Raw genomic sequence first — 27,235 nt, forward strand, 5'->3', positions numbered from 1 at the left:
TTAAAGAGCTGTTTGTTAAATTTATTTACATTTTCAGAGTCCCCCCCTGTTTCTGTGTGTTCATTATGTGATTTTGGATTGCTGGTAGGTAGCAGTTTCCAGCAAAAAATATTATGATACTGGATGCACTTTATTGAGGACTTTAAAATTCTTTAAATATAAAATGGCCTTGTCTATGTCCATTTCATTTTCTATGTGCTAGCTTTGCCATCTCCATTGGATACCTAATTACTAAAAATTACAGTAATTACCTACGTAAAGAAGAAGAAGAAGAAGAAGAAGAAGAAGAAGAAGAAAAAAAAATGCATACTAGCCTGAGGAAAGGTATAAGTGCAAACTCAGATGGAAATAAAACCTATGTCAAAAAGAAATTTCAAAATGGAGAGAAAAAAACAACAACGAATTCAACTGAAAATCGAGAAGCCCCTGATCCCTGATTGTAGCTACTAATAGAACCCTCAATAGCACCCCCGTGGGGTCCCTGAAATGTGCCACCTTTACCTCTGTCCTCTGTATGTCCCTTTAAATTTCCTTTGTCCATGTTTTTTTTTTTACCTCTGTCCTCTGTATGTCCCTTTACATTTCCTTTGTCCATGTTTTTTTTTTTTTTGTTTTTTTTACTAATTCACAGAGGAGGTAGGTATAGTTTTGGAAAGAGAGAAAGAGACATAGGATGTGCTAGTAGACAGTTCGGAAAAGGTCCTTGAAAGAGAGAGAGAGAGAGTGTCAAATCTGGTAGAAATAAAAGAAGAATCTCAAACCCTGGTAGAAATCAAAGATATGTAGAAAAAATCTAAAATCCTGGTGTAGAAAAGAAAGAAGAAATCGATGTGAAAATGAAGCCATTGTGAACTTAAACTATCGAACGCTTTTGGAACGTCAAGTTCGAGTAGCAAAGTAACCAATGCCAACTGTACGAAGTCAGAGGAAAATAAAATGAGAGAAAAAAAAAAGTAAAAATGGGAGGTGAAAAATGTCACGACACAGAATGATCGATTACTGAACTTACCCCACTTTTTCTTTCCCTTTCTCCTCCTCCTCCACCTCCTCCTTATTTCCCTTCCTCGTCCCTTTTCTCTTTTTCTCTTCCTCCTTCCTACCCCCTTCTGTCTTCTACTATTTTCCTCGTACTCTTCTATATTCTTATCTCTACCTCTCTTTTCCTCCTTTATCTTTCATTTTCTACCTTCCTCCTCTGTCTCTATTGCTTCCTCTCTTTCTCTCTCCATGCCTATGTGTGACTCTCTCTTTCTCTGCCACTCTGTGACTCTCTCTTTCTCTGCCACTCTGTGACTCTCTCTTTCTCTGCCACTCTCTCCCTTTCCTCTTCTCTTTCTCTTATTGCCCGGTTATCTCCATTTCCCCTTTGATTTTTCTTTCTATTTAAAAATCCATTTACCTGTATTTGTATTACCTTTCCTCCAATACCTACGATTTGCACTCCACTATCAATATTTACTTTATCTCGTCTTCCTAATGTGTTCACTGTTCAGGGAATCAGAGTAGAGTGCACTGCTGTTGGAGTTTTGTGTCCAAAAGAATGGGGGAGAGATCAGAAATGGGGTCGATGTAAAAAAAAGTCATGATATCCTAAAAGGATAGGTAGCTAAAAATGTTACTAGGCATCTACAACTCCGAATAACGAATTTGGTACATTAGTGGATGTTGCACAATCACAAGTTACCAACAGAATTTTTGCTTTTGATATAGGTTCTGTTATCCAGTTGTCAATGATCAGATTTTGAGTGATTTGTTTGCATACATTAGTGGATGTGACACAATCACAAGTTACCAACAGAATTTTTGCTTTTGATATAGGTTCTGTTATCCAGTTGTCAATGATCAGATTTTGAGTGATTTGTTTGAGTAGAGTGCACTGCTGTTGGAGTTTTGTGTCCCAATGAAAGACAAGTCCACTGCTGTTGGAGTTTTTTGTACGCTGCGGGTCTACAATGACCAATGTTTTGCCGATCTCTGAGCCTGCTTGGAGACCGTTTGGGAATAGTCTCCGAGAATTCTCAGAGACACAACAAAATGAGATTGTAGCCCAGGGATAACAAAACTTCCGAAGATAAATACATACTTACATTTTTATATGTTTATATGTACATAGTTATTATTTCCCTGTCCCCCATTTTGTAATATTAACACCTCTCTATATTGACCTACTGCATCCTTCATTGATTTGGCCATTCAGCAAATAGGTCCGTTTATATCTGCATTCAAAGAAGAAGAAGAAGAAGAAGAAGAAGAAGAAGAAAAAAAAAATGGTCAATTTTAGGAGTCAATAGAAGTTAGGACGAAAATTCTAACTTCTGAACCTGTGCCTTGTCTAGTTCAAATTCCTTGCCTGATTTTTCCATAGCTTATGATTTAGCTAAAAACGCAAAACTTGTTTCAAGCAGACATGTTTTTATTCTAATTATTTACCTTTTCAAAAGTTATTTACTTTACGTCCCCTGAACAAAGAACTGTGAAAAGGAGAGAGGGTTTTAGGCGTCCAAGCCATTTATAGACATCTCCCTCTTTGTACTTCTAAAAAGTCTCCCCTCCTTTTTATTTTTTAATTGACACAAAATATTCATTTGAATACTTTTTTTAGCCTATGAAAACACTACCAATATCCAAAATGCCAGAAAACATTAGATGACTAGGAATCGAAATTTTGAATAAATTTTGAATCCGGGAGTTTTGACATCTCCACTAATCTTATGATTTAAACATTGGTAGTTTTGTCATCTCCACCAATAAAATGAGAAAGTCAGGCTTGTACCTATTTCCCAAACAAATAATAGAAAGTAAAAAGTCAATTAGTTTATGTATACATGTTGTATAAGTATATTTTCCATTAGCTGCTACGTTTTTCCGTTGGTATATACGCTCAAACCTTGTTCAGTAATGTCAGAATAATTTTCCATAGAAAAAAAAAAAAACAGATACCTATTATGTACAACCTATGTAAATAGACATGTATACGTAGATAGATAGGTAAATAGCTAGGTATATATTTTTCCTGCTACATAAAATAGACCAAGCTCCTCCGATGACAGATAACGGAGCCTCCTCCTCCCCCTTCTCTTTCTCTCTCTCTCTCTTATTGTTCGAACGATAGAGATAGAAAAAAAATGTTATAATTTTTGCTATCACACCATGACGTCACACGCCTCTCTCTCTCTCTCTCTCTCTCTCTCGCACGATTCCATCTCTTTCTAACACACACGTCGTTCCCTATCTCTCTCAGATCTTGTGTTGATGGCTTGATCTCATATAGAACCCATTTTTATGGCTCGCACGATTCTATCTCTTTCTAACACACACGTCGTTCCCTATCTCTCTCAGATCTTGTGTTGATGGCTTGATCTCATATAGAACCCATTTTTATGGCTCGTAGTTTTTTGTATGGAGAGCGTGTAAGATTGGGATTTATTTCGAGTTTTTTTACATTTGAAACTAGTTTTATTTGTTTGAGTTGGTTTTTGATGTGAATGTTGCTTCTGTCTGCTACCGGTGTGATATGGCATTCTCTCTCTCTCTCTTATTGTTCGAACGATAGAGATAGAAAAAAAATGTTATAATTTTTGCTATCACACCATGACGTCACACGCCTCTCTCTATTGTTCGAACGATAGAGATAGAAAAAAATGTTATAATTTTTGCTATCACACCATGACGTCACACGCCTCTCTCTCTCGCACGATTCCATCTCTTTCTAACACACACTTCGTTCCCTATCTCTCTCAGATCTTGTGTTGATGGCTTGATCTCATATAGAACCCATTTTTATGGCTCCACTTTTGACTACTGCGGGAACTGTAAAGATCCTGTAGATCCAGTTTTTGTGATATCTTTCTCCTCCCGGTTTTTGAGCTCGACTAATGGATGGACTAACATCTTAATTAGTCATAATTAGAGCAGTAGTAATAAAATTATTCGGATAGAGTCATAAAATTATTCAAATCTTCCCGTAGGTTTTTTTTTTTTTATTTGATTACTGCGATCTTCTTCGGCTACCGTTAGTTTTACACTATTTTTTAGAAAAAGTATTATTTTATTATTGATTTTTTATAATCTTTTCGTGCTTTTTATTGGATTATTTTTGTGACCTTAATTTTTTTCGGTTTTAATATTTTAAATTTATTTGATTTCGAAGCTTTTAGTTGATTTGTGAATTTAAATTTAACTTCTTGGAGTTCCATTTGTCGTTTATGATTTCGAGTCCGTTATTTTTTGAGGTTTTTCTAAATCGATATTTTTATGGCTTTTCTAAATGCTCCGTTAAAAGCTTTAGGAAATTAATGTGATTTTGATGATTTTTTAATATTCAATTGATTTGCTTTCAACTTTCTTATAGAAGAGCATCAAAATTGCTGATTTTAAGTTTAGTTTTAAATTTGAGTTGGTGATGAGTGTTCAAATATTAATTTAATATTTTTTGAAATTTTATTTAATTTTTCTATTATAATTTTCATGTTTCTAATGAGAATAATATCAATAAAACCTTTTATTGCTAGATTAATTGTATAATTATTCTAAATTTGTTTTACAAATTAGTTATGAGATATAATTATGTTTGAATGCTGATTATTGTTTCAAATGATAAGACAACCAAAGGATTTCTATAACTTATTTTTGTTTTATTATCATTACCACAGTTAATTATTACCATTTAAATTTATATAGTTCAATTAATCTTTGTCCAATGTTCTTGAAATCAATTTTATGCTGTGGATAGTTATGTGCCTTTCTTTGGATTATATTTTGACTGGCTTGTAGATTGCCTTTGAATCCAGAAATTGCACAATCGAGTTTTGGAATCAAGAATTAGTTTCCAAACAGGTGTGTTTCAACTGTTTCATAATAGCGGTTGTTATTACGTCGTTTTGATTTTCCCATTTGTGTAAAGCTAAATTGTTTAGCTTTTAGTTAAATTTCTTCATTGATAGGCTATTTTCATTTTGTTTTCTACTCTGTGAATAGAACTGCTAAATCTCTTTACACATTGTCTCTTTGTACAATACAACACATTCAACAAGCCATAAATTTGGCTCCCTATTGCTTTTGAGTGTATAGATATAGAAACGTGTACGTAAAAATAGATAGGTTACGGATGTCTTGACTTGATGGATTGGTTATTTAAGATCTAGTGTTTCTCGTATGAGACAAAAGACAGAGGCTGGCTTGTATACTCATCACCTCATCAGTTTGTCTTCCTACATTGAAGGTAGGTACCTTCTTACATTGTAGATACTTATACATTATAGATACCTAACATTATAGACATCTAGTCAGGGCAGTGTTTAGAATGGTATTCTAATACGTCGTTTTGATTTTCCCATTTGTGTAAAGCTAAATTGTTTTACTTTTAGTTAAATTTCTTCATTGATAGGCTATTTTCATTTTTTTTTTTTTTCTACTCTGGGAATAGAACTGCTAAATCTCTTTACACATTGTCTCTTTGTACAATACAACACATTCAACAAGCCATAAATTTGGCTCCCTATTGCTTTTGATCACTATTTATGATTTGCTTTTTCTTTGACTTTCGTAAGCTGTATTTTAACTTTTTGTTCATCTCTATGATTTCAGGTGAGACCAGATTACATTACTCCTATGACGAGACGGTTGACCAGGTATTTATGATCTGCTTTTTCTTTGACTTTGACTTTCGTAAGCTTTATTTTAACTTTTTGTTCATCTCTATGATTTCAGGTGAGACCAGATTACATTACTCCTATGACGAGACTGTTGACCAGGCCACAAGACGAGACGTAAGTTTTGAAAATGGTGAAAAGTTCTCGATTTGTTCTCGAGCAAAAACTGAATTTGCAGGTAGAAAATAATTTGGTCATCTTGTAAACGCCTAAAAATACTGTAATACTATTACAAAATAGGGAGTGGGTTCGAATCCCAGTGCGAATATTATCATAAACTCATAATCATAATAATCACTAGGTTAGTACTTCAGTACATATAGATATTTTCTTTCACAAAAACTGAATTCCACATTAATGTGATGTTGGCAGGAGGATCTCAAATTCACAAAATTGTGGTTTCACAGCTTTCGAAATATTTGCAAACGGGAAAGCCAGAAATACACGTCAGCCAATCCGCGAAAACATGAAAATGAAATCATTTGTTGTAAAAAAATCTATTATAATTTTCATGTTTCTAATGAGAATAATATCAATAAAACCTTTTATTGCTAGATTAATTGTATAATAAATTATTCTAAATTTGTTTTACAAATTAGTTATGAGATATAATTATTTTATACTGAATGCTGATTCATGTTTCAATTGATAAGACAACCAAAGGATCTCTATAAATTATTTTTGCTTTATTATCATTACCACAGTTAATTATTACCATTTAAATTTATATAGTTCAATTAATCTTTGTCCAATGTCCTTGAAATCAATTTTATGCTGTGGACAGTTATGTGCCTTTCTTTGGATTATATTTTGACTGGATTGTAGATTGCCTTTGAAACCAGAAATTGCACAATCGAGTTTTGGAATCAAGAATTAGTTTCCAAACAGGTGTGTTTCAACTGTTTCATAATAGCGGTTGTTAATACTTTTTTTTTTTTTTTCAACTAAGGTTAACGTCAAAGGGCTTTCTAGGTCTAACAGAACGGATTATGACAGAATATATATCGTAATTTTGGACCTAATAGAAATTGGGTCTATCCCTAAGGACCTAGGGACGTAGGAAAATGTTCAATTAAGGTCCCATGGATGGTGTAGTTGGGTAGGTAAGGCATTTCTATCTGTGGTTCGATTCGCAGCAAAAGAAGTTTTATAAGACCCAGCTACTCAATTATTAGTAAGAAAGTAGGTATCATTGTTACAACATAGGTATTTTTATTAAATAATTTTTAGGGCCCGAATTTTGTCTTCAGGCTATAAAATGGGGCATGTTGAACAAATTTGAAGATATTATGTAATTTCAAGATGGAGACGAACTCTTCAGTTTTCAGTCTGGTCCACATTTTTATCCGTTTACTGACAGCCGTCAGACGGATTAGAGATTAATCTTGTGTTTCTTTCGGGTTGACCAGGCCACAAGACGAGACGTAAGTTTTGAAAATGGTGAAATGGTGAAAAGTTCTCGATTTGTTCTCGAGCAAAAACTGTATTTGCAGGTAGGAAATAAATTGGTCAGCTTGTAAACGCCTAAAAATACTGTAATACTATTATAAAATAGAGAGTGGGTTCGAATCCCAGTGTGAATATTATCATAAACTCATAGTCATAATAATCACTAGGCTAGTACTTCAGTACATATAGATATTTTCTTTCACAAAAACTGAATTCCACAATAATGTGATGTTGGCAGGAGGATCTCAAATTCACAAAATTGGGGTTTCACAGTTTTCGAAATATTTGCAAACGGGAAAGCCAGAAATACACGTCAGCCAATCCGCGAAAACATGAAAATGAAATCATTTGTTGTAAAAAAAAAACATGCATTCGTGTACAAGATAAAAACGTTGTTCCCTGTGTGTGCAGACATTTTTTTCGCGTTCCGACGATGATTTATGTGGCAAAATCTACCTTCCCCGTCCCATCCCGAACCGTTCCCATTGTATTCACGTTACACACCCATCAATGGGATCGCAAAAAAAAAAAAAAAAAAAAAAAAAAAAAAAAAAAAACCCCAAAATTACCACCCCCGAACAAAAGGGTCTTTTAAGCGTAGCCTAACTGCTCACTTTTTCCTTCTTAATAGTGCTCTTTAGTGTTTGTTTTCGCTTTTTTTTTTGGTTTTTTTTTTTTGTTTGATAGTTTTAAAAGTTATACAAGTATCGACAGTATGGGTATTTTAGTCTATACAGTTGGATTATAACGCGAAAGAGGCCTGTCGCGCCCCAATTTGGCATTAGACCCTGCCCCCCCTGAAAAAGTCCGTCGCCCTACGGCTGCAGGAAAATTTGGGTTTGATTTTTTTTTTTTTTTTTTTTTTAACTAAAGTTAACGTCAAAGGGCTTTCTAGGTCTAACAGAAAGGATTATGATTAGAATATATATCGTAATTTTGGACCTAGAAATTGGGTCTATCCCTAAGGACCTAGGAACGTAGGAAAATGTTCAATTAAGGTCCCATGGATGGTGTAGTTGGGTAGGTAAGGCATTTCTATCTGTGATTCGATTCGCAGCAACAGAAGTTTTATAAGACCCAGTTACTCAATTATTAGTAAGAAAGTAGGTATCATTGTTACAACATAGGTATTTTTATTAAATAATTTTCAGGGCCCAAATTTTGTCTCCAGGCTATAAAATGGGGCATGTTGAACATATTTGAAGATATTATGTAATTTCAAGATGGAGACAAACTCTTCAGTTTTCAGTCTGGTCCACATTTTTATCCGTTTACTGACAGCCGTCAGACGGATTAGAGATTAATCTTGTGTTTCTTTCGATTTAGACATTGGTATTAGGAAGCAAGGGGTGCCTAACATTTGACAGTTTTATAAATACGGCCCGGAACAAAGAATCAGTAGGTAAACACGATGTGGTGTAAAGGGAGGATTTGCACAGAACCTATTCAAACTCAATAAAAGGATGCAAACAAAAGCTACACAGAAGAATAATTTTATTTTTTTATTTATTTTTCAGGGAGAAAAATAACCTTAAAAGCTAGAAAATATTAGTACACAATAAAGACAATAAAAGAAAAATTGACTAGAACTTGAAAAATAAATAAATAATCGATCATTTATTTATTTTATTGTCATGAAAAACAGAATCTAAGACTTTTTATCAAACAATAAATAAATTATGTATCTATGAGCTATATATTTCGTGCCACGGGCCATCCCAAATTTCCTCCAAGTTGGCCACCCCTGACAAGTCCGATGAAGATATCAAACTTAGGTTTGCAGGAAGCAAGGGGTGCCTAACATTTGACAGTTTTATAAATACGGGCCGGAACAAAGAATCAGTAGGTAAACACGATGTGGTGTAAAGGGAGGCACAGAACCTATACAAACTAAATAAAAGGATGTAAACAAAAGCTACACAGAACTCACAGAAGAATAATTTTATTTTTTTATTTACTTTTCAGGGAGAAAAATAACCTTAAAAGCTAGAAAATATTATCTAGTACACAATAAAGACAATAAAAGAAAGAAAAATTGACTAGAACTTGAAAAATAAATAAATAATCGATCATTTATTTATTTATTTTATTGTCCTGAAAAACAGAATCTAAGACTTTTTATCAAACAATAAATAAATTATGTATCTATGAACTATATATTTCGTGCCACGGGCCATCCCAAATTTCCTCCAAGTTGGCCACCCCTGACAAGTCCGATGAAGATATCAAACCTAAGACAAGTCAGGTAGACCTTCCAATTTGTTATGGGAGGTATCTTGTCTCACCTTACAGGGAGGGATCTCCATTGTGATAGATAATTTACATTAGGTTTGATATCAAACAAGTCAGGTAGACCTTCCAATTTGTTATGGGAGGTATCTTGTCTCACCTTACAGGGAGGGATCTCCATTGTGATAGATAATTTACAAATAGGAGAAGATAATTTGAAACGTATCTTCAGGGCTAGAAGAAACCCATTATACATATACATCCCCCCCTGGATAGGTCTTTGTTAAATTCCTTTGTTCTGATGGATTTCTAAAGATGATTTTTTTTTTTAAAAGGAATTTTGGAAGCTAAAATGGGCCAATGGCTTTGGATGTATAGTACCTATTGAGATTCTTCTGAACTCTGAAGGAGCTCTGCCAACCTTGTAAAGTGAAGGACGAAAGAAAGAGAAAACAAAGGAAACAAGAAAAGAAAGTAACAAAATTAGAAAATAATAGAAAGGAAAGCATGGCAGTAGTAGGGAGAAAAAGTTTCAATCTCAAAAGGTACCTAGATCATAATATTATATTGCAATTGACATGTGCTTAGAGAAAATCAAAAGAAATGTTCAATTGGGAGTTTTGACATCTCCACTAATTTGGAATTTTGTCATCTTCACTAGTTGGACCTAGAAATCTCTGGAAATTGGTCTTTCACCCCTTTTAAACATAATTATGTCAAAGTACCATACATGTTAGGAGCCTATGCATGTTAGTATTGGAAAAATACACAGGAACTCTTTCGAAAAAAAAAACTAAATAATAATCATAATTGCCCTACAATTAAGAATTTAGAAGGGAACAAAGTACAAACATAATAATAGCCCCTCCTCCTCCTCCTCTCTCTCTCGCTCTATAACCAACGTCCCCTTAAGGGAATTACCCCTTGGGCTCTCTCCTCTCTCTCACACACACACACTCTAATTACAATAGAAAGCCTTTCCTTCCCATTCCATTTTACCCTCATTCCTTTTTTTTTTAGGTCTTAATTTCAGTTGACTACTGCTACTGATATACATAGTTTTGATGACTTAATTTATGCCCTGGGGGAGGCCTAATGACTATAATGACCGTTTTTTTAGTGGGCTTTATAGAACAACCCTTTTTGTCTCTCTTTTTCTGTCGTTATTTTCCCTCTCTCCCGCTCTCCCGCTCTATCTCTCTCTCCCTCTCCCTGTCTTCTGGTCCCCTTGATTTTTTTTTAAAAAGGTTGATAGAGCTGAGATTTGCTCTAGTAAGGGAATCGAACCCTCGACCTAGCGTTTCAATAAAGGAACCACCCTGTAGATTTCTAACTAATGAACGGAGGCTGATAGGAGAGTCCCAGTATACATATACATAGATAGATAGATAGATACGCCAGCTAATAGACTAATAATAGATTTAGGTGGGTAAGTAAATAAATACATGGATAAATAAATAGACATTTCATGCAATGCAGCTCGGTTTCGAAAACCCATTCTGATTCCAGACACTTCACCATGAAACTAGGTTTTGGTATCATTTGGTAAATATGTATAGTCTCTCCAATTGATATTATCAAACAAAAGAGAATATCCGGCGTTGCTAGTACAATATCCTAACGATCTTGTACTAACAACGCCGAGTGTTGCTCCTCTCAAGTAGATACTATAAGAAATAGGAACTAGATTACCGCGACAGTGATATCAAATAAGATATCTGATGCCCTCCTAATAGTTGACAGGTCGATACAATAAAAACCATTTTAATAATAGCACCGAAAAGCGAAAATGAAATTATCAAAACAGTAAAACCATTTAAAAAGCCATAAATTTTCGAGGAACAATAAAAATATCATAAGCGCTAGATATCCAAACATACAAAACACCAATAAAATCGTTTCAACGCTCCCCGATGGGGTCATAAATTTTAAACAACGCACATTAAAACCTATTAACAAACAATACACACTGGAGCGCCTAGTAATTGATTCTAATTCTCTACACGGGTGCTAGTCATGTGGACTATAGAATAAATTGAAGGGGCATCATATCTATTGGATTTTGAAGATATGGATGGAGAATATGAAGATTTTGTTGAGGAAGAACAAGATTTACTTGGTGTCTTGATGATAGTTGATACAATAAAAAGTGTACCTCATATTATTTGATTTTTGTGATAGACATTTGTTCGTTGGTTGGTTACTGTCAATAGAACAGAAAGTTACTAAAGTTGTGTCCACACATAGTCGTTGGCCGTCAACCATCATCGATCGATGTGGATCGACGGCCATCTACTACGTGTGGACACAGCTTACTAGAAATACCTTGATTATGGTTACACTCTTTGTGTGGTTAGGATGTTCTGTTACACTCTTGATATGTGTGGTTAGGATGTTCTGTTACACTCTATAGGTCGTGGGCTCGGCAATTAATTACAGATATGATATCGCCATGTTCTGTGTCAAGGTGAATCTTTAATTCTTTATTTCACTTCATTGCCTGTGCGGGCATTCATCAGTGTTCTTACTATTTACTGTGCTAGCAAGGAACATAGTAGCAAGCTAGCAAGTGTTATTCTTAATGATTCTCTGGAAACCAAACTGATACCTTTTTTCAAGAGGTTTGATAGAGGGAACTGTGACAACGGTCTTACTATACCAACGGAAGTCTTATCGTCCCAAAATCGAAGAGAGAAGAAGGACAGAGTAGGAGAAAGCCAACCGTTCCGAGAACGAACCTTGTCTGTTTAGGATAAAGTTCGCCCGCGGGATGGGAAAGCGACCTGGCGATAGCGCTTACCAGGGAGACGAGTTACCTTCCAAGCTAACTAGTCTAGCTGTGGATCTGTGTTTTCACAAAGAGTGGAAAATGGAAACCTTATCCTTTGCAGTTACTGCTATATTAGTGGATGTGGCGAATATACACCAGGCTCCAGAGAGGGTCTGGCATGCCTGCTTCCCTGGACAATGTCAAATAATTACATTACAAAACAGAGATACTCTCGGCCTATAAAAAAAAGCCACAGAGCAGCAAGTAATGGTTGAGCAGAATTTTGAAAAATGGGCTCCCATGTCAAATTGTCACACATGAGAGAAGGAGAGAGTGAATGTGTATATGAAACAGTAAGAGAGAGAGAGAGAGAGAGAGAGAGAGACAGAAAGAGAGAGAGAGCGCTCAGGGCATAATGTTTTTAATTTTAATCATGCCAAAAACGCCCTAAAAGATTTTTCTTCCCACCCTCTCTTTCTTTCTTTCTCTACATGTCTCCCAAAATGTGATATTATTGTTAAAAAGGGGGGAATATAGGATTGTACTCTCTCTCCCCCTTATACAATCTCTCTCTCTCTCTCTCTCTCTCTCTCTCTCTCTCTCTCTCTCTCTCTCTCTCTCTCTCTCTCGCTCTCACACATCAGCGCTTCCAAAGTTAACTTGACAGAAAATGCTGAAACTCAAATTAGCGTGAGTGAGATTCCACCGAGCTACTGGGGTGGTTTGGAACCCGGGGATATTTATACTGTGTGACTCAAGAAAAGGAAAATCCGGGGCCATTTTGAATTTTGAGTAAAGTAGATTTTTTTTCTTCCTTTCATGTCTTCTTTAGTTGAAGGTTGGTTGATGAACTTCCAGTAATACACTCAAAGGTATAAGATTGCTCTAGATGTTCACCAAGGTCCTAGATGTCAGGGCTTTAACCCTTGATGATCAGATTGGTGATTGAATGATTGTCCCTGAATTATCCCTGAAACGAACAAGATATTTTGGGATTTTAAAATTTTAGGCACTTTTAAGATATTTTGAAATTTTAGAGCTAAGGCATGGGATTCCATTTTATTATTTATCGTCTGGAGGATTTCTAGGATTAGTTTTCGCATGTTTCATAAAATTGTGCGGAATATACACCTACCACCTTGTATAGTTCACACATGGTTGCCAAGTTGCCTTCATAACAGAGAGTGTACATTATATCTTTTTAGCAATGCTTTATTTCATACGAGAAAGATGGAAAGGGAGAGAGAGAGGGAGAGAGAGAAAGAGAGAGGGGCAGAAGAGAAAGAGAGAGAGAGAGAGATGAACAAAGAGAGAGAGAGGAAGAGAGAGAGATGGAGAGAGAGAGAGAGAGAGAGAGAGAGAGAGAGAGAGAGAGAGAGAGAGAGAGAGAGAGAGAGAGTGAATGTCATTCAAATCTCACATGGGGATTACGCGACGTTGTTCATTCTGCGAAAATTATGAAAATAACATACCGGAAAATTATAGGGTCCTCACAATGTTTCGTGGAAATCTTTGGAAATTTTAGTGGTTAGAGCGGTGGAATCTGGAGGTTGGTGGTTCGAATCCAATTCATAAAATTTACCTAGATGGAGGTACCTACCTAATATCAATTGGTTAAAGACATTTGTGATGACAAGTATTCATGCTCAACAAAATTAAAATTCCATTTTCAAGACAAAAGCTATGGTTAGATCATTTTTAAAGGAGGTAAATGGTTAGATCATTTTTAATAATAAAAAATCATTCTTCAATTCAGTTTGCAGATGAATGAAGAAGAACCATATTTTAAAACGAATCCCCTATTGCCCATTGGTAGGTGTATTTGGTCCCGAAAAAGGTCTGAAGTTTTTAGAAAGCACTGTAATTATGATTCACATACCTAACATGCATATTATAAGCATGCATAATATTATGTACGTATTATCCCGGCTTACAAAAACTGTCATAACAATTCTTCATTAATCTTGTCGGGTTGCATATCCAGGTTTTTGAGTAGGGGGCAACGAGGGGTGAAAGTCCTGCTTGTTTAAGTAAGGTATTTTATTCAAACTAGATGTGCTAAATCCATTGTGTTTTAGCAGGACAAGAAGAATTCGAGTGACATTTCAACTTTTGCAAGTGACAAATCCAATGAAACAAAACCAATTATCGTTGGATACCTATGTCCATTTTTCATACCGTAATCTGGTTACATTCTTGGATAGAGAAATTCCCCGTGTAATATTCGCGTTTCAGACAAAATATCCCAAATTTGAAAATATTAGATATCTAATTCACATTTATAGGTGAAAAGTTCTTCCGCCATCGCCATTTAAATGGGCATAATAACGTCAGAACAGATACCTAATAACGGTGTAAAAAGCAATCTCACTATCTTTTGTCTTCCGCCCTTTCAATCACCTGAAGGAAAACTCGGAAATATCCTTGATTACCTAAAGAAAAACATCTTTTAGAAAAAAGAATTCCATTCAAAATTCTATCCCATTTCGTAGAAAAAACGGACTCCCATTCTTTCTTTTTCTTCAATGGAGCAAAGTAAAAAAATATGGTATACAAACAAAAAATGGAATATAGGACACGAACAGGAGTTTAATTATTTGCTTCTGTTGAGTATTAAGGACGTTTAGGGTGTATTTTGGGGCGTATGAATATAATGTTACCCCATATCTCAAGATGGAATCAACAAGGGAGTAATAGATTATTTTCTTGGTAGTCAGAGGTAATGATTGAGCATTTATTTTATTTAGTTTGTATTTGATAATACGTAGTTTTTTGCATATATTATGAACATGTTCCTTCATTTGAAAGGTATTGTCCAAGTAAACACCCAGGTACTTTGCCTCGTCCTTGTAAGCAATAGGAGTACAAACACAGGTATTTGTTTCGTATGTTTTGTCGAATAGGCATTGACGGGTGTGGCACGTTAATCTATGATCCTCCATGTTAATCCTTTTGCACTTAAACCCCATCGCTAAGGCTTCAGTTTTGCTTTGATTGATGAAAATGTGGTTTTCTTACATTGTAGATACTTATACATTATAGATACCTAACATTATAGACATCTAGTCAGGGCAGTGTTTAGAATGGTATTCTAAGGAATCTAAGGAAATACTATGGCTGTTAGAAATCAACATCTCCAGTCATTATAGGTGAGATATTAAATTTACTAGTGGAGATGCCAAAACACCAAAATTCATACATTCAAAAATTAATATTAGTGGAGATGTCAAAACGCCAAAATTCATGCATTCAAAACTTGAAATCAGTGGAGATGCCGAAACTCCAGCCAGAATTTGTGTAATCAAAAATTGGAATTAGTGGAGTTGCCATTTCAACAATACACCCTATTCCTTAAAAGAAAAGATTTTTTTTTTCACAAAGAAATCCCTTTTCTACGCGTCTGGTCGCTAAATCCGACGCTCCATAACCTCCACTGGTTAATCAGCAAAAATTTAATTAGTACACCTCATATCTGCGATGGCAGAGTGCAAAACTATGTCCTCTGTATTATGCTCATACTGAAAAAAATAAATAAATAAATGAAAATAATGCACATGATGTCAAAATCCCATTAGATGTATTAAAAAAAGTGACAGCCGAGTTTTAGCGAAAACTAGAGGGAAAACCCTCAGAGCTGTAAAGAAGACTCTAAAGCCCGGTTCACACAGGGTTCGAGTTCCGCCCGGGGCGAACTTTATCCTCAACAGTGAAGGAGTAACAGTAATTTTAAAAGGCGTCAATTCTTTGGATTGCCAAGAGTCAATACTTTGGTCTTCCTTTCTATTTCAAACTCCTTGAATTTTAAATCAAACTCCTTAAAATCTGAGGAATTACAGGGAATCCCTAAACAAGGATTCCTCCTTGGATGGGATTTTAAGGCGGATTTTTTCCCGTGTAGATATATTCCCACTATCCAAAAATTCCACAAACACAATATAGGTACTTGCCTTTTGTGAACCGGGCTTAAATTATGAGGGAGAACACACATCAGCGCTTCCAAAGTTAACTTGACAGAAAATGCTGAAACTCAAATTAGCGTGAGTGAGAATAATAATAACAATAATAAACCTAAATTTCTAATGAATCTCACCCAGTATTATCTAAAAATTACCTCTACTAATTATAATAGAATTGATATTGACTTACAAATTTAAGAATTTTATAAAAATCAGGAAAAGTATAAAACCTACATTTAATCATGTCGTAGAAAAAAACGGACTCCCATTCTTTCTTTTTCTTCAATGGAGCAAAGTAAAAAAATATGGTATACAAACAAAAAATGGAATATAGGACACGCTAAACATGCACCAGCCATTATAACAACGAGAATGGAAGAACTGGATGGAAACCTACCCTCCACCCTTCAAATCAGTGGCGGCCCTATACGAAGGTTCTTAGGGGCAAGAGAAATGAAAAGAACGTGTCTTTTTCGATGTTAAAAGGTCAGTTAGTCTTAGCTTCAATTCTTCCCTTTTATTGATCGTTTTATTAGTCTTTGAAAATAGGAAATTATCATTTGGGAGTTTGGCGTCTCCACTAATAGAATTCAGTTTTTTTTCTCTCTCTGTGAGTTGCGCTGAAATACAGGACAAATTTAAATTTAATGTCAAATTTTCTGTAATATTAATTCCTCTTTTAATCCGTCCCTTATAATATGTATTGACAAGTTTAATGACAAATCAATGCGGGATTTATTACATCTCCACTAAAATTGAATGCTTTCTTCGAGTCATCATCTTTGCCTTACATTTAAGTGAACCATAATAGAGGTTTATAGGTCATAATATATATTCAATTCAATATAGGTCATATATTCAAGGTCATATATTCAATTTAAATGATAGGTAGGTACATAATATGTAGGTATATTTTTAGATCTAATCAGTAGGTAAAATTGTTTTTGATTTTCCCCTCAAATGAACTCTTTTTGTATGATGCCTACATTAATGACCCCCAACAAGCAAGCAAATTTAATTGAAATAAATAAAAATCCCCCCCTGAACACAATTTCGTATGGTCGCCACTGTTTCTCATCCCTGTAAGGCCCATCATTACTTTGCTCCTCCCTTGCTTGAATCGCTCAATCATTCTGACAGTTGTATGAAACACGAGTGAAGGCTTTGCCTCGACTTCCATAATGCATTGAACATCTAGTGATACCTTTGAGAATTTTTCAGAACTATTTGGAAACGTTTGATTTGGGAGAGAATTTTTATTGTTAAATTTCAATTTTTTACCGCCTTCTTATTTTGATTTTTTAATGTTCATCTTTCTCTTCTAATTTTATTAAGTAATGTCGTAACGCAAGGAGACATACTCGTACCTAATTTGACTAATTTCCCAAACATGAACTGTGTGATTCATTCTCCGATCTTGACTGTCAAATTTCCATTCATTCTATCTTTCCCAACCGTTAGCTTCTGCTTTGAACTGTCTTTTGTGGCTGATGACAGTCTTGGTGAAGTTGCTGATAAGTATGGTGAAGTCAGTGATACCGATCCCGACTCCCTATCTTTAATAGATATATTAGTACCGATTGATAGGCTGTTTTTTAATGTTTTTATTAGGAAGGCAGGATAGGTATAGTACGAGAATTGCATAGAGAAATACTAGGCAGAGGAAACAATAAAATTCAAGAAGAACTGATCCGATACTGATAAAACCCCTAGAATGCTTAATAAACTGGAATCACACAAGAGAAAGCATACAGGAGTCAAAGAGATAAGCTCAACTGCAGTCTTAAACATAAAGATTAACGATGTCAATAAACATATAAAAACTCAACTGAATATAATATTGGTTATAATCACCTTACTGATAACGGAAACAACGATACGTTTCATTGTGATACAAAAAAATAGCCTCAGCAATGGTTAACGCGGTGGACTTTGGATCTGGAGGTTGGTGGTTCATGTCCAAGTCGAGTCATAAAATTTATCTCGGTGTATTCAGCCCAGCATTAAGCCAATAATGATCTTGGCTTCTCGTCTTATACCTATGTGTACAATTGTACATATACCCGTATGTAAGTATAGGAGATTGACGAGTGCATGTTACAATGTTATAATTGCACCTGTGTTTTACTCCGTTGGCATTTGGTATCAATTTATACTTTTTTTTTTTTTTCTTTTTTTTGTTTTTTTTTTTTTTTTCTAGTTAAGCAAGGTCTTTTTACTGAAGTGTTACTTGTATGTATTCTTTAACCCATCAAATATACGAGACCTTGTTTAGACTGCTGGGGTAAAGGGACTTTTCAGTCCTATTCGGGCAGGATAAACAAGAAACCATTTAAAAAGCCATAAATTTTCGAGGAACAATAAAAATATCATAAGCGCTAGATATCCAAACATACAAAACACCAATAAAATCGTTTCAACGCTCCCCGATGGGGTCATAAATTTTAAACAACGCACATTAAAACCTATTAACAAACAATACACACTGGAGCGCCTAGTAATTGATTCTAATTCTCTACACGGGTGCTAGTCATGTGGACTATAGAATAAATTGAAGGGGCATCATATCTATTGGATTTTGAAGATATGGATGGAGAATATGAAGATTTTGTTGAGGAAGAACAAGATTTACTTGGTGTCTTGATGATAGTTGATACAATAAAAAGTGTACCTCATATTATTTGATTTTTGTGATAGACATTTGTTCGTTGGTTGGTTACTGTCAATAGAACAGAAAGTTACTAAAGTTGTGTCCACACATAGTCGTTGGCCGTCAACCATCATCGATCGATGTGGATCGACGGCCATCTACTACGTGTGGACACAGCTTACTAGAAATACCTTGATTATGGTTACACTCTTTGTGTGGTTAGGATGTTCTGTTACACTCTTGATATGTGTGGTTAGGATGTTCTGTTACACTCTATAGGTCGTGGGCTCGGCAATTAATTACAGATATGATATCGCCATGTTCTGTGTCAAGGTGAATCTTTATTTCACTTCATTGCCTGTGCGGGCATTCATCAGTGTTCTTACTATTTACTGTGCTAGCAAGGAACATAGTAGCAAGCCTAGCAAGTGTTATTCTTAATGATTCTCTGGAAACCAAGCTGATACCTTTTTTCAAGAGGTTTGATAGAGGGAACTGTGACAACGGTCTTACTATACCAACGGAAGTCTTATCGTTCCAAAATCGAAGAGAGAACTAGGACAGAATAGGAGAAAGCCAGCCGTTCCGAGAACGAACCTTGTCTGTTTAGGATAAAGTTCGCCCGCGGGATGGGAAAGCGATCTGGCGATAGCGCTTACAAGGGAGATGAGCTTCCAAGCTAAGAAGGCTGGATCTGTGTTTTCACAAAGAGTGGAAACCCTACCCTTTTGCTGTTACTACTGCATTAGTGGATGTGGCGAATATACACCAGGCTTCATTGAGGGTCTGGCATGCCTGCTTCCCTGGACAATGTCAAATAATTACATTATAGAAGGAGCGGGAGATATTTTCGGCCTCTCCAAAGAAGAAGAAAAAAAGCCACAGAGCAGCAAGTAAAGCAGAATTTTGAAAAATGGGCTCCCATGTCAAATTGTCACACATGAGAGAAGGAGAGAGTGAATGTGTATATGAAACAGTAAGAGAGAGAGAGAGAGAGAGAGAGAGAGACAGAAAGAGAGAGAGAGCGCTCAGGGCATAATGTTTTTAGATCGGATGAAGGGCTGAGAGAAAGAGAGAGAGGGAGAGGGAGAGAGAGAGATTGATTGATTGATAATAAATATTATTGTTTTATTTATTTTTATACAATGTATTTAATCCCCTAAGCTAAGACTAACTTGATTGGGGGATATCTCTCATCCCAAAAATACAATATAAATTACATGTTAATAATTAAACAAGAAAAGTAGAAAGGCAGTGCAACTAGGTACAAAAAAATAATAGTAATAATAAACCTAAATTTCCAATGAATATATACTGGGTATTCTATACCTTCTCACCCAGTATTATCTAAGAATTACGTATACTAATTATAATAGAATTGAGATTGACTTACAAATTAAGAATTTTATAAAAATCAGGAAAAGTATAAAACCTACATTTAATCATGTAAACATCTCTTAGCAACAAGGCTTTCTTTCAATTTTTGTTTAACCCTATACCTATTAGTTTCTTCCAAGAAGTCCTGGCAGAAATCATTGAGTAACCTGGGTACACAATACTCCAGCCTCCTGTTTCCATATCGTACGGTGTTCACTTTCACTCGTTTGAAAGCCTGATGTCTTAGTTGACATGTTTGAAATGTGAGCTGTCGAAATGTGTTCGTAAAAAAATTGGTATAAATAAGTGTAAATATGGACAATTCCTCAGGATTCAGGCACAGGATATTCTTATGTTGATGTTGAAACAGGAGTTTAATTATTTGCTTCTGTTGAGTATTGAGGACGTTTAGGGTGTATTTTGGGGCGTATGAATATAGTGTTACCCCATATCTCAAGATGGAATCAACGAGGGAGTAATAGATTATTTTCTTGGTAGTCAGAGGTAATGATTGAGCATTTATTTTATTTAGTTTGTATTTGATAATACGTAGTTTTTTGCATATATTATGAACATGTTCCTTCATTTGAAAGGTATTGTCCAAGTAAACACCCAGGTACTTTGCCTCGTCCTTGTAAGCAATAGGAATACAAACACAGGTATTTGTTTCGTATGTTTTGTCGAATAGGCATTGACGGGTGTGGCAAATTAATCTATGATCCTCCATGTTAATCCTTTTGCACGTAAACCCCATCGCTAAGGCTTCAGTTTTGCTTTGATTGATGAAAATGTGGTTTCTATCTATCGATCTCTCTTCTATTTCTTTCTCTCTCGCTCTTCTCCTCCTCATCCCATCTTTGCTCTCCTCTTCTTCATTTTTCTCTTTCCATTTTCCACCAATCCATTATCCAGCCCATATGGGCCTTTGAAATTTAATATTGCATTCCAGAAAACACACATCGAGGGATTAGAGATATGCTAACAAAGGCGTTTTTAAAATTTGAACATAATTCTGGCACAAGTATCCTCCAGGGGCTCTTTTATCATTGGCTTTTATCAGCCTTTTATCCTTCATGCTTCTATCTAATCCTTTATGTCTAATAATCTTTTATAGCCTTTATAGGTATTTTTTCTTGATATTATCCTTTTTCTTGATATTACTTGAGATATCCTTTATCAATCCGTTATACATGCATATCTTTAATAGGTATTTCTTCGTAACGTTGTTCACGTGAGAGAGAGCTCAGGGCATAATGTTTTTAATTTTAATCATGCCAAAAACGCCCCAAAAGATTTTTCTTCCCACCCTCTCTTTCTTTCTCTACATGTCTCCCAAAATGTGATATTATTGTTAAAAAGGGGGGAATATAGGAAATATAGGATTGTACTCTCTCTCCCCCTTATACAATCTCTCTCTCTCTCTCTCTCTCTCTCTCTCTCTCTCTCTCTCTCTCTCTCTCTCTCTCTCTCTCTCTCTCCTCTTTCTTATCACCACACACTCTCTCTCTCTCTCTCTCTCTCTCTCTCTCTCTCTCTCTCTCTCTCTCTCTCTCTCTCTCTCTCGTTCTTCTTATCCCGAAGAGCAAGAAAGAGAATGCATGTTTGTCATCTGTGATATGTCAAACTGAAAACGAGCTGCAACATTTGTGTGAGAGGGAAAGAGAGAGAGCGAGAAAGTGTGTGAGAGAGAGAGTGAGAGGGAGCTGCCAGGATATACACTCATACTCAGTGACTAAAACGTGGCCTCTTCTGTGATTCTGTGACACCCAAATCAGAAATCAGATGATGAATCAAGCATTTTCTGGAAATTTTGAAAATCTGGCACATCCAGGCCAAAAAAGTTGGCGAAAACTTCTCTTGAAACTTGGAGAAGTCTAAAAAAGTCAGCTCAAAAAGTTGGGAACTGTTTTCATGGTGATGCGTCATGAAGAGCTTTAATGAAGTTCCTTCCGGGAAACTATTGGGAATTACTTAATTGTTGAGATTTAAGTTCATCACGTACCTTTATCCTACATTATTCTACGTAATGTGCAAAATAGTGGAGGCGCCAACTAGTTCAACTATATTTCGACCATCCCCAGAAACCAGACTTTACCCGGAAACACCAGTTCCATAAAGTAATTGAAGAGGGATCCTCCAGGACCGTATGACAGGATGGGAAGTCCTGATGGTGTGTGGTGTCTAAAATAAATTGGGTTTGATGAAAGATACCCCGAGTTTCTGTGAGTTGATGTAAAAATATTGTTGCTTTTAAATGATGTGGGAGAAAAAAAAGGGGAGGAAAAAGACGTGTGGGGGGAAAAGGGTGACACTTTGAGGGAGATAAAAATGAAGGGTGGATTGATTGGAACATGTGACTCTCCCCCTACATGGAGATTAGAAAAGTGGGAAGAACACAGGGAAGATTTCTTTTTTAATTGAAATGAAGAACAGGGAGCTAATCCACTTGTCCCGAAATGCAAAGCAGGATTCCTGACGAGAATAATTGCTCAGAAATAATTGTTATTCATGTGGATTTATACAATTTACGAACAGAAAACATTTCGTAGAATATTTACGCTTCTCCCAACTTGCCTCGGTGAAAACTGCTGACTTGTCATGCATAATCAACTTTCCACTGGAAATTTTCAAAAAAGGTAGCTTTGCAACCCCCCTGAGGATGCCTCGGTGAAAACTGCTGACTTGTCATGCATAATCAACTTTCCACTGGAAATTTTCAAAAAAGGTAGCTTTGCAACCCCCCTGAGGCACCCCTGTTTTTCCCGTTCACTTTTCCAGTTGATTCCCAGTTGAAAATTAAATTACTTTGAACGTAAATTTATCATAAAGCTCATTTGCATACAAGGTTCCTTCGCTCGGATGTCACTTGTCTTTGGATTTTGAGCTTGGGGGTTTAAGAGTGTCAAATGCTTTTTGAGAATCCGACGTGCAACATTTTGAATTTTGTGTGAAATCTGCCTGCACACTCTGCACAGACCAAAATATTTCTCATGTATTTTTAAGACATTTCACCGTTTTAGTGTCCACATTCCTAAATCATCTCAAGACTCTCTTTCGGGCTTTCTTCGGGCCATCTTCACGACTTTCAGATTGATCTGAGCCTATTCATCCACTTCTTCATTTACACTTAAAGTTCCCCAGTGTGACCATTCAGTTTTTGCTTTTTTTTCTATGAAAATCAAAATAGGTATCCTTTCTTTTAACCACCACTTGCTCCTCGATTGTTGTCATTACCACACGGTATCCTGTATATTATGGAACAGAAATGTTTCCCCAAGTTTTTCCTTCATCATATTCTATTTCACCACCTCTGTCATCTCTGCCATGTGGATAAAGAATCGGGAGGGAATATGGAGAGATGGAAGGAAGAAACCCCAAACGAGAGAAGAGAGATGGAAGATAGGGAAGGCGAAGGAAGGACAGTTGGAGGATCCAAAGGAGAGAAGAGAGGAAGCAAAGAAGGAAGGATGGAAGGGATCTCGAAAGAGGGGACTCCAAAGAGAGCAAAGAGGAAGGAAAGAAGGGCGAAGGAGGATAAAAGGACGCAGAGAAGGGCGAAAGAGCACCCAAAGGAGAGAAGAGAGGTGGAATGGAGGAAGGAAGAAGGAAGAAGGAAGGGAACCAGAAGCAGGATAAGAGGACGTAAAGGAGGGAATCAGCTTATGGGAGAAGGGAAGGGAACCTAAATTGGAAGCACTTGTCATCTCTGCCATGTGGATAAAGAATCGGGAGAGAATACGTCGGGAGGGAATATGGAGAGATGGAAGGAAGAAACCCCAAACGAGAGAAGAGAGATGGAAGATAGGGAAGGCGAAGGAAGGACAATCGAAGGAGTTAAAGAAGAGAGGAAGCAAAGAAGGAAGGAAGCTCGAAGGAGGGGACTCAAAGGAGAGAAGAGAAATGGAATGAAGGAAAGTAGAAAGAAGGAGAATCGGAGGACTCGAAGGAGAGAAGAGAGGATTCAAAGAAGGAAGGAGGAAACTCAAAGGGGAGAAGAGAGAATGCAGAGAAGGAAGAAAGGAAGGGGCTTGAAAGAGGGGACTCCAAAGAGAGCAAAGAGGAAGGAGAGAAGGGCGAAGGAGGATAAAAGGACGCAGAGAAGGGCGAAAGAGCACCCAAAGGAAAGAAGAGGAGTGGAATGGAGGAAGGAAGGGAACCAGAAGCAGGATAAGAGGACGTAAAGGAGGGAATCAGCTTATGGGAGAAGGGAAGGGAACCTAAATTGGAAGCACAAGAAGAAAAGAAGAAGACGACGAAGAAGAACAAAACGAAGAAAAAGAAGCAGAAGAAGCAGAAGAAGAATAGGGATAAGATGAATTAAATAAAGCTGAATAATATTGAAAACGCTATAAAGAATGGGAACGGCAGAATAAATTGGAAACTCATATACCTACGTAAAAGATATTGGAAGCACAGGGCGGGAGGGACGGAGTAGCTCGTTTTTGAAAAACTTGAGGGTACTCTCTCTCTCTTTCTTTCTCTCTCTCTCTCTCTCTCTCTCTCTCTCTCTCTTCTAAGTGGAATACCTCCTCTGGAATATGTTTTCGACAATCAGTAGGGAATATTCTCCGAGCATTCAGCATTAGACGTGAAATAAATTTATATATCTCTCTCTCCTTTCCTCCTCCTCTTTCTCTCCCTCTCTCTCTCTCCCTCCTGTGTGATGTTGCCGGCGTCTTCTGACGTTTTCTCCTCCCAGAAAAATCGCTCGTCAAGTGTACAGGGTGGTCCTGTTTTATCGTCCAACCCGGGAAGTTCAGGAGAAGTTGCTTGCCAGATGGACCAACGCCAACGGAAGGGATTTGCCCTGGGCATGGATCTTTATACCTTTGAACTCGGTGTTCATTGTTTCCTATCTATTCCTTAGTGGAGGACTATCTAAGGTGTTGAGAAAATAACGATCCATAACCGATAGGATTTGGCAATACATATCTCCTTACATAGCTTTTCGTTCACAAAGTATTCTGCTAATAGTTCTAATCCTCAGTACTTTCTTTTTTTCTTCTTCTGTATCTTTTCTTGTACTTCCATTGCTTCAAGGTGCTTTGCTTCTTTTTTTTTCTGGCAAAGTGTCATCAACAAATTCCACATCACCCTGATGCTTTATCTCTCATCAAATAACAGGTGGACCTGTTCTGGCGTACCTGTCAGGTCTTCCTGATAGTGAGCGGTGGGCTTTATAACTCCCTTGGCTTTCGGCCTGTGCATTGGTTCTTTCAGTTCGGGTACTTCTGCTACAATGTCATCACCAAAGTCTTCATCACCCTGAAATTTTTCCCTCAAGCCACCTTGTTCATCTGTTCAGTACGAATTTTCCTTCTCTTCATCCTTCAACCCTTGTTTCGCCTCATGAGGGAATTTCTCGCTTTTTCCCTCCCCCCCGGTTTCTTTCGCTGTCAGTTATTCCCTTCCCTCCACGCCCTGGCTTCGTCATTTTCATATTTTCATTTTGGGACGAGGGAAACTTCTCTCCCGAACAATATTCAATTTCTCCCGTACGATAACAATGAAAAAGCTATCACAAAAACTGATGCGAAGAGAAGAAGAAGAAGAATAAGAAGAAGAAGAAGAATAAGAAGAAGAAGAAGAATAAGAAGAAGAAGAAGAAGAAGAAGAAGAAGAAGAAGAAGAAGAAGAAGAAGAATAAGAAGAAGAAGAAGAAGAAGAAGAAGAAGAAGAAGAAGAAGAAGAAGAGGGAACGATATGGGGAGAAAGAGGATGAGGAATAGGAAAAGGAAGAGGAGAAGGGAAAGAAGACGAAGAAGGAGAAGAAAACGAAGGAGAGGAAGAAGAAGAAGAGAAAGGAGGAGAAGGATGAGGAGAAAGAGAAGAAGAAGGAGGAAGAAGTTCTGACATATCCCTCTCTCGTTTCTCAGTGAATCCTCGCCTTTTCTTCTTCAAAATGTCTTTTCCTTGTTTGTTTTGCTTGTCCTGACATTTTCTTGGCTCCATCCTCTATGTCTATGCTAATATGTTGTCGTCACAGGGGAGTTCCACCGTTTGGTTTCCCCCAGGGCCGACCTCAGGTTGGTTCATCCGACCCATTTGTTCCGGTCCCAGGGTCCCCGAAAAAAAAAGTTTTCTTCCCAGAATTTTTCTTCCCAGAAACAATAAGAACATTGGAGGTATTCCTGTTTGCCTCTTGTTAGAGTCAGCTCCCGTACTCGGTTAGGCTGTGAGGGGCCCTGCCCGCAACTTTTCCCTTTCGGTTGGGGATGCTGATGGGTTTAGGGAAGGGGGATGGCAGGAATTTCAAGTTGTCAAGAGACCGTTTTCAAAAGTTTGTCAAGCCCACATGGAAGTCATGCAAATTTGGAGGGTTTCCTGAGGAAAAGTTTGCGAAGCCCATCGAGGACATTTTGCATTATTATTATTTGTCCTTTTTGGGCCTTTCGATGAGAAAGCTTTACGTCAATTCAAGAGAGTCAATAGAAGAAGATTTTGCTGGTTTAGGATACGTAAGTATAAGGCTACAATCCGTATTTAGGCCTAGCCGCATATTGATTTATGTAATGCATTTGACAATCTAATTATGCAATGTGCCGTACACGAAAGGTGGATTTCCACCAACGCGATTTTTGCCGCGCGACAGAGTCGCGCGATAAAAATCGCATAGTGGAAACGTGTCGCGCGCGTACACGAATCGTCCTGATTTTCTACTATCAAGTGAGTGTTAAAATAAAAATGTTGCAAAGGGCATCCATCACACTCGTAATATTTTGTAGCCAAAACCAGCCCAAGGCCGTTCGTCCTAGGGCTGATTGAGAGGCTAGCGAAAAACGTCGACCCCGTCTGAACACCGAAAAAGGAGAAGAATATTTAAGATTTAAAAACCATCTCCATATCACCTCTTATCACAAATCTGTCAGCGTTTTCTGCTGCTTCTATCTGTACCAGATATTGCAATATGACGAGACCCATAAGTCATACTGTCTGCCCATAAGTTGATATCAATGGTCATATTTGCACTTACATCGACATTTTAAATGCATTAAATTTATTTAATCCATCTTATCCCTATTCTTCTCCCGCTTCTTTTTCTTCGTTTTGTTCTTCTTTGTCGTCTTCTTCTTTTTCTTTTCTTCTTCTTCCTTCTTCTAGTTTTTCGTTAACCCAATTCATGTAGTTTCCAATAATACACGGCAAAGATATT

At 36.8% G+C, this 27,235-nt stretch overlaps 1 protein-coding gene across 1 annotated transcript; it reads right to left on the bottom strand.

The window, feature by feature from the left end:
* Positions 1–16,180: 16,180 nt before the first annotated feature.
* Positions 16,181–20,815, bottom strand: LOC108252511. The gene is made up of 2 exons (XM_017444479.2): positions 20,138–20,815; positions 16,181–16,285 (listed from the first exon to the last, which is right to left on the bottom strand). Exon 1 carries the CDS (start codon positions 20,807–20,809, stop codon positions 20,144–20,146), a length of 666 nt encoding a protein of 221 aa, XP_017299968.1. The 5' UTR covers positions 20,810–20,815; the 3' UTR covers positions 16,181–16,285; positions 20,138–20,143.
* Between the last annotated feature and the right edge of the window lie 6,420 nt (positions 20,816–27,235).

This window comes from Diaphorina citri, unplaced genomic scaffold (genome assembly GCF_000475195.1).
Source record: "Diaphorina citri unplaced genomic scaffold, Diaci psyllid genome assembly version 1.1 scaffold571, whole genome shotgun sequence".
In the NCBI taxonomy this organism is placed as follows: Eukaryota; Metazoa; Arthropoda; class Insecta; order Hemiptera; family Psyllidae; genus Diaphorina; species Diaphorina citri.

Coding starts and splice junctions, on each gene's coding strand:
- LOC108252511 (XM_017444479.2), bottom strand. CDS start 20,809: ATGGAGGATCATAGATTAATTTGCCACACCCGTCAATGCCTATTCGAC.